The sequence below is a fragment of the Sinocyclocheilus anshuiensis genome, unplaced genomic scaffold (genome assembly GCF_001515605.1).
Source record: "Sinocyclocheilus anshuiensis isolate Anshui unplaced genomic scaffold, SAMN03320099.WGS_v1.1 scaffold73, whole genome shotgun sequence".
NCBI lineage: Eukaryota > Metazoa > Chordata > Actinopteri > Cypriniformes > Cyprinidae > Sinocyclocheilus > Sinocyclocheilus anshuiensis.
In genome coordinates, this window is record NW_015536460.1 from 139,153 (window position 1) to 148,186 (window position 9,034).

Here is a 9,034-nt window from a genome sequence, read left to right on the forward strand (position 1 = left end):
CACTCTTGGTAGTCTGCTTTTTATTTTGATAGCACTCTATACAGATAAACTCCACAACAAACAATAACAAATGCAACTGATAATCCTTTATGGATCCAGTAAAACTTACAGTTACAGTGGTAAAATATTATGCACTGATACAGTGCACAGTCAAAATATAATAAAAGTGATATGTAATATTAAAAAGTATATGTAGTACAAGTTGTAGTAAAGTGAATAATACAAAAAGCGTTTACAACAGTATATAATAGATTTATATTAGCATAAATTATATGTATAATACCATAATAAATAAATGAATAACAATAGATGAATAATAGCAAGTAGAATAAGTAATATCAAGGGTGGAATAATACAGAATAGACAATAATTGAATTAATAGTAAATTAGTAAAGTAAAATAATAAATTAATAGTAAATTATAAAGTAAAATAAATAATCATGAAATGTAGTTTTATAATAGTATTGTGTAATTATTAAACAAAGTAAGACACAACTAATGACATGACACAAAAAATTGTGGTCGTGAATAATAGTCTTGACACTGGTGGCTAATTAAGCTGTCAACATAAAGCTAAAAATTACCAAAAAACATACAGAAACAACTGTTCAGTCTTACCTGTGAAAGATAATACCCCGAGATCTGTTTTTATTATTGTACGACGGTTTGTAGATGCCCAAGCTGCCGACGAGTCAGGTATGTTCACCAATATGGTGGCGACGTTGACGTGCAGTCGAGCGGCCAATGAGGCGTGTAGGTATGTATTATGTCTATGATTTACAACAGCTTCGAATGCGGCTCAACCAATCAGAATCAAGGACCAGAACTATTCGTTTTATATTGTGAAAGTAAAATAATTTATAAAGTTACAAAATATTCTATTTTTTTCTTTCTATTCATCAAAGAATCCTGAAAAAAAATGTTTCCACAAAATATTAAGCACCAAAACTGTTTTAGCATTGATAATAATAAGAACCATCATTAATAGCACCAATAATTGAGCAGCAAATATAATAATTAAACAGTAATGAATAATAAAGAACTGTAATGAATAATACATTGTAACAGATGCTGGAGTTTGGTTAGAATCCATGAGCGGAAGTTTATTAAAGGTCAAGGCTTTAAACAGATGTCGATAATCAGGCAGAGGGTCAAAGTCAGAGAAGCAAGCAGATCGTTCGTCATACACAAGGGCAGAAGCAGAGACAATAGTGGAGAGGCAGGCAATGAGTCCAAACACAAACATCAGTCCTATCAGGCGTCAGAACAAAAGGGGCAGAGTACAAATACCGTGAGTCAAGAAGTCAGGCAGAATCATACACAGGAACTCAATCAGGAACAGAGGAAGAATAACGCTTGGTAAGGCAGGTAAACTGGCAATACTTCGCAATCAGCACATGGACTGGTCTCAGTTTATAGGGGAGTCAAACAGGAAGTGAAAGCAGAGGAAGCAGAGGGAGTGGAGCACGGTCAGTACTCGGGCGAGGGCTCTCTCTGCTGGCTTGGCGTTACAGAACCCCGCCCTCTAGGAGCGACTCCTGGAGCTCGACGTGGACGTCCCTGTGGTCTCGGTGCTGGGCGGTCGGGTCTGGCTCGATGAAACTCCTCGATGAGTGATGGATCCAGAATGTCCCGGGCGGCTACCCATGACCTCTCCTCAGGTCCATAGCCTTCCCAGTCCACCAGATACTGGAGCTGACCCCCTCTTCGTCTCGAGTCCAGTAACACATTCACCCTATATGCCGGAGTTCCATCAAAGTCCAGTGGTGGTGGTGGTTCTGGGGCTTCATGGCCAGGGTCAGCTCCCGAGTGGACGGGTTTGAGGAGGGACACATGGAAAGAGGGAGAGATACGATAGTTAGCAGGAAGCTCCAATCGGTATGTTACATCATTGATCTGTCTTAGTATCTTGAAAGGGCCAACATACCTGGGACTGAGCTTCCTGCTTGGTAGCCGCAACTTGAGGTCCTTCGTGGAGAGCCAGACCCGTTGTCCTGGTTGATAGGGAGGGTGTGGGCGACGTCGTCTATTAGCTTGGAATTCTTGTGTTCTCACAGCTCGCTGGAGATGGACATGAGCACTGTCCCACACCCTCTCACTACGTTGTATCCAGTCGTCCACTGCAGGAACCGAGGAGGGTTCGCCAGACCACGGGAACAGAGGCGGTTGGAATCCTAGGACGCACTGGGCGAGGGCTCCCTCTGCTGGCTTGGCGTTACATACATTAAAAATTTAAAAAAGTTAAATAAAATGTTAAATAAGTTTTTGAAAACTATAAATAAAATGTTAAAAAGTTAAATGTTTAAAAACATGAAATGAGTGAAATAATATTGAACACAAGTATTACATATGGTGAACTCTATTTAAACAACTTTTTACACTATAAAAAATATACATTCAAATATATAATTTTTTTGGAAGTGGTTCTCTACATTTCCTTTAACCACATCTCTTTTGTAACAGTCTCAGTCTGTGGGCAGTACACCCTGCCTCTGTACTGGCTGTGTCCCGTTGCAGTTGTTTTGAACTGCCCGCACTTCTTGCAAGTGAATGCCTCTGCAGTTTTCCTGTATGGTCTCTTGGGCATGGCTTCAGGATTAGCAGATTGTGCATCAGGCTGTGAGCTGATGACTACACAACTGCAGGCTCTAACAGTGCTGTATTATTGGCATTCCCTGGACAATTTGCACTCCCTGGAACATTGGCATACCCTGAAACACTAGCAGATCCTGAAATGTTGTTACACCTTGAAACATCGGCACACCCTGGAAACCTGGTGCTGCTTGTGTTGGGTACCATCTGCACTGATGCTTCAGGCGCTGATGGTGTAACCAACATCTGACACTACACTGGTGCCTTTGGTCTGAGAGGGGGTCGCCCAACAGAATTTTTTGCCTGACCTGCTGTGCTCTCTGGTAGCTTGTACTGGTGCTGATCCGCTGGCTGTTCTGGTCAGTCCGTAGACGCTTGGCAACCTGGAAAGGCTCCTGGGCTTCAGGGAGTGTCTGAGGCAACTGAATGCCTTGAAGCAGCACAGACAGCTCCTGCTTTTTCTGTCTGCTGGTACCTTTTCTCCAGACCATCTATGATCACATCCAGTCCTGCTCCTTCCTGGACTGTCAGCACACTTTTTGGATCACTTGTCACTTAATGTGCGGTTATGAGCAGTGTTGGGGGTAACTCATTACAAGTAATGCGAGTTACGTAATCAAATTACTTTTTTCAAGTAACTAGTAAAGTAACGCATTACTTTTTTAATTTACAAGAAAATATCTGAGTTACTTTTTCAAAAAAGTAATGCCAGTTACTTTGTTTTCCCATTTATTGACTGACAGCTCTCCTGTCTCCATATTGGGAGAAATCGGAAGTGCAGAGGAATTGTGTGCGCTGTGTGAACATGATGTTACTGTAGTTCTAGACTAAATGTGAATGTGCATTAATTCATCCCACTCACAAAAAACAGATTTAGTATATACAACCATACTAATAAGCAAACATGACTTTAGATAAACATAACATTTGTTTCTTTCTCTTTTTTTTTATTGCTGAAGAGTGAACTTTCTTCTCAGGCGTTCTATTCTTCATAACTGAAACAACTGAAAGGTTTGTTTGAGCTGCACCTTCTACTGTGCAGATGTGAATTTACATTTCCTTCAGCCTGAGGCTTATTCATTTCGCTTTTGGTGTGAAAGGGCTTTTACATTTGCCAAAAATAGAACTTCTTTATATTAAAATAAAAACAAACAAGCAAGGCCAGCCCAGATTTAAAAAGTAACACAAAAGTAAAAGTAAAAAAGTAACTAAATAATGTAATTCGTTACTTTTTTAGGAAATAATTGTAATGCATTACTTTTAAAAGTAACTTTCACCAACGCTGGTTATGAGTATATCAGATGACCACTTCTTGCCTCACTTAGTTCAGGGCACCAGTCAAGGACTTTACCTTGGCTATATGAGAACACTTCTGAAAGGGGGCTGGTTCAAGATTTTAGTCACTCAATCAAAACGAACTTTCGGACATGCATGACAGATACTCCAACTTGAAATGAGCCAAAATACCAGCGTGTATGATCCTGTGATTCTGGTTTTGCATACTCATTCAGCACTCCAGTTCCTCAAACAGTACACTGAACTGAGGAAACAGTTCCAACTCAGACTGAAGAGAGATGAGCCGGTGATATTCGTATGTTGAAACAAGCACTTGAATGAAAGGGCAAAATTAACTTTTTTATGGTTTCTCATTGTTTATGTAAAAGGTGAGCTGATGAAGACGTTTATTCACTTTGTATGCTTTAGACATCATTATTATACAATCATTATTGGGTGCTTTAATAATATGATTGAGTATATGTTACGTTATTGTGTGATAGAGTAAATGAACTAGTGAATTGAACCAGTTCATTGAAACGAACTGTCTTCTTGGATGGGCTGAGGGTAAGTAAATTACAAGCAAATGTTCATTTTAGGGTGAACTATCCCTTTAATATCTCCTTCCCTGTTGAGTTAGAAACACAGAACAAAGGTGTGTCAGCTCAGAGCTGTGTTCAATAAAGGTTGTTCAGATTCACTTTCCTAACATTTCAGTGTGTATCTATCTTGACATAAGGACTGACCGATGCAAGTATGAATTCAATAAACTCGGATCCACTCGGAGAACCAACCGATTCTCTCCATCGAGAGCTTGCATGACACAGTCATACCTGTTGGTGATTGTTGCCAAAAATGACAAAGGCTTGCAACCTTGCACCAACTACTAGGCATGAAACAAGATCACAGTCAAAGTCGGCTCCATATTCACAAAGCTGGACCTCTGAAGTGTGTACAACCTCATCCGGATATACAATGGGAACAAATGGAAAATCACATATGTGACTCTGTCAGGACTCTTTGAATATTGTGTCATGCTGTATGCCCTTGTCAATGACCCCTCCAGATTCCAGGATTTTGTAAATGAAGCTCTCACATCCATAAAATAAATCTAGTGATTTTCAGCAGCTTCCAGACGCTTTGCAAACATTTACCAGTTTCATCCAGAATTACAGCTCCATCACCACTCCTCACATCTCTGTTAAAGGGAAGGCCCAAGTCTCTGTCCTAGACCCCTGAGTTTAGAAGGAAGTCCAGTAAGGAGAGCATTACAATAGTCGATACGTGAGGTAATCAGTGCATGAACAAGAATTGCATTATTTGTTGTGAGAGAGGGACGGAGACGATTAACAGAACCCTGAGGGACACCAGCGGTAACTGTAGATGGTCTTGATCAAAAATATTTGATTTGAACAAAATGAGTGCGACCAGTGAGATATGACCTTAACCAGGACAGTGGGTGCCAATGATCCCTATAGAAACTACCCTGTCCAGGAGTATCTTATGCGAGATGGTATCAAAGGCTGCACTCAGGTCGAGAAGGACAAGTATTGTTAATAAACCAGAATCAGCTGCCAATAACAAATCATTAGTAATTTTAACAAGAGCAGTCTCTGTACTATGGTGTGGATGAAAGCCGGATTGAAATTGCTCAAACAATTTATTATTGGAGAGATGATCGTGAACTTGAGCTGCAACACCTTCTTTCCAGAATTTTAGAAATGATTGGCAAATTAGAAATTGGATAAAAATTTTCAAAATTTGATGAATCAGCCCGATTTCTTAATAGGGGTAATATAATAGCAGTTTTAAGAGAGGAAGGTACAGAACCAGAAACATGTGAAGAGTGAATAATTTTAGTAATTAATGAAGACCGAGATGGTAGACAGGCTTTAAATAAATGAGTAGGCAATGGGTTGAGATGACAAGTGGTAGGTTTAAATTCAAATAGGTTTATATTCAAATAGAAAAGTATGAAGAGAAACCATGAAGGACTTGAATCTAGCTTAATGGCCTTCTAATTATTAATAAACTGTTGACAGGAAATTTCATTAGAATGCAAGCATAATAACATAAAAAAAACCTTACAACGACACTTCCACATGTTACATGAATATGAGAGGGATGCTATTACTGCATTGTTTATCACTCCTGTGTGATATTAGTATATTAATATTCCACATATATTTTTGTCATGCAAATGCACAACTGACATTAAAGAATTGCTTTTAAGTTAGGACGCATTAAAGTAAATTTACTGCTGTAAGTAACAATATATATATATATATATATATATATATATATATATATTTATATAAGGGGTGTAACGATACACGTATTGAACCATTCGGTACGAGGCTTTCGGTTCGGTATGCATTACAAACCAATTCGATTCGTTGGACTACTCCTATAACATTTGGAAAATTAAACCGCTTGGTGTGTAAAATATAATGTTCTCAGTGCCACTGAGCTCAACAAGGCAGCCCAAACGATGTAACAGGCAACGTGCTGTCTGCCCAGTGGCGTAACATTAGCAGACGGGCACGCAGGGCACACACTGTGAAAGGCCCTGCGATAACCTCCCCTTGCTGGGGTGCGTCTAAAGACGATGATCTTGTATCGACGATATCCAGAGATATTGTCAAAAACATCAATTGTTGCCAATATTAAGATATTTGGCATTTCCAATGATTGTAGGCCTGTTACATTCTTATTTTTATTAGGCCTATTATTATTATTATTATTATTATTATTATTATTAAGTTACTTGCATTATTAAATTAAAATTACAATTAATTTGCCACGCAATAATTACCAAATAACTGATGTGCTGCGAGGATAACAAAAGATTAGGCTATTAACTCCTCAATTAAAATGTAAAAAAAAAAAAAAGGTAGAGACTCATGTGTGAGAATAAGGGTGTACTCACACTAGGCAATCTTAATCGTGCCCGAGCGCGTTTGACCCTCAAAGCCCGGTTCGTTTGACTAGTGTGATTGCTCCGTGCTGCGCCTCGGGCGCGGTTCGTTTAGCCGTCCCTGGCTCGATTGGAAGAGGTGGGCTCGGACATGGTACGGATGTAGTGTGAGCACTAACCGCACCGGAGTGCGGAACTTCTGATACGTGCAGCATGATTGCGTCAACATTTCTGAGCGGCAAAAGTGATAGATCTGTAAAGCAATAGGATATATTGTGAGAGGGCCATGTGTTACCGCGTCCCAAACTACTCAAAATAATAAACCACAAAGTTAACAAAACGATGCACTCCACTGTGCTGAGCGAGAGCGCTTCTCTGCTGTCTTCACGTGCTATTGGAAACATCCTATTTCCCACTTATGAGGACCTTATTACGAGCATGTTGCATTCTTTTCTGTTATAAATAACAGTGAACAGTGGTTTGTGAATGTTGATGCTTAGCCTAAATAATTTTATTGGGAGTGCTCCTGCAGTCTTAGGCCCTCCCCAAATGCTCTCGTTGGTTGAGACGCGTGATGACACCCATCCCAAGCCAGTACTGATCAACATCCCACCCCTCCTGTGACCCATGGTTTGTCTGTATGTGTATTCAGAGCCAGTGAGCAATGGACTTTCAAAATAATAATAATAATAATAAAACTGCATTAATGCGCGATAAAATAATTGTCGGCGTTAATCAATGTGTTAACGCGATAATAGCTTGCCCATTGCCCGCGTTAACTTGCCCAGCCCTAAGCCACTTTTAAAATACAAAAAATAATAATATCTATTGTAATTGTTCAAACATGAAGAATGTTGTGTACACATAAATCTACATAAAACATTTTAATTAAGTGATTTTAGTGTTTTTTCATCTAAAAGAATTGGCCGTAGCCTTAAAAATGTAATGTGGTGCGACCGTGATTTATCTTAAAATTCATTAATTTCCTTAACATGACATGCTTAATATTTTTTTTTACAAGTTCTCAGTAATTAAAGTGTTTAGAAACAAAGTGTTTGCATTTCTTTTGAGTTTTTGTAAATAATAATATTATGTATTTGTTCTATATTTTCATTTCTTCAATGTAGTTAACAGACTTATTTTTCCTGTAAACCGCATAAAACTGATTAAAAAAAATAAAAACACCATTCACTTAAGTATACTGTATCAGTGATTCATATTTCAGCCAAATAAATTAGATATTTTATTTTTAATTTAATACAGGTATTGCTATTATTGGTCGCACCACATGATGAATGGTCGCTCCAAATGACACAAAGACCTTACATTTATTTAAAGAGATCTCATACAAAAAAAAAAAGATTTAAACCAGATTTTATTAAAATTTCACAGGAATTTTCATGAACACAAACATTAATAAACATATACACTTTATAAACATTCTTTATAAAAATCACATTGCAAACTTAAGTTCACCATTTCATTTAACTTGACAATGGAGACAATGGAATAAATTTAATTTTGATCAGAACCATGTATAATCATGAACTAAACATTTTATAAACACTTCATAAACATTCTTAATAAAAATCACATCGCAAACATAAGTTCACCATTTCATTTAACTTGACAATGGTGACCATGGAATACATTTTATTTTGATCAGAACCAGGTATGATCATGTAACTAAACATCATAAAACATCATCATCAAACAGTTTTAAGTAAACGTCTAAACAAGTAAAACTTGTTGCCTTGTTGCGATTTAACTAAACTTGACAATCATGAACAATCAAAAACTGAGGGGTATCTGGAATGTCTTTGTAAAAGTGCAGAACGTGGCGTTAACTGCAGGCATTTCTGTAACCCCATGTATTTCGGAATTTTGCCCAATCTTGGCTGCTCAATTTAGAGTAGCAGGAGTTTGCTGGCTCAGGTTCTGAGATGACAGCACGAATGTCGTTCTTACTGTGGAAAATGACATCTGGAGTTTGTGGCCACGTGAATAAGTTATTTGCACCCGACTGCCGCATGGAGCTAACCTGGACTTCCTCTCCCAAAACCTCAAGGACCTAGCCTACATACGGAAGCTCATCATAGGTTACAATCACAAACTTGCCACTCAAGTCTTGAAGACTAGCTTGTTCCCTTGGTGGCTCAGGAGTGCTTGAGGGATCCTCAGTGTGGCACACAGTGTTGCTCAGGTCTACTTTTACTGGCTGATAACCAGTGGTGTATAAAGTACCTGAGA

The 9,034-nt window shown here is 38.6% G+C and overlaps 1 protein-coding gene across 1 annotated transcript in view; it reads right to left on the reverse strand.

The window, feature by feature from the left end:
• Nucleotides 1-2,587, reverse strand: part of LOC107696015 (uncharacterized) — a 4,252-nt gene extending 1,665 nt beyond the window's left edge. Inside the window, exons 1-2 of the mRNA XM_016496540.1 lie at nucleotides 2,486-2,587; nucleotides 1,488-2,208 (exon numbers count right to left, since the gene is read on the reverse strand). Coding sequence (XP_016352026.1) covers nucleotides 1,488-2,208; nucleotides 2,486-2,587 — 823 coding nt within the window. The remainder of the gene's footprint in view (nucleotides 1-1,487; nucleotides 2,209-2,485) is intronic.
• Nucleotides 2,588-9,034: the final 6,447 nt, after the last annotated feature.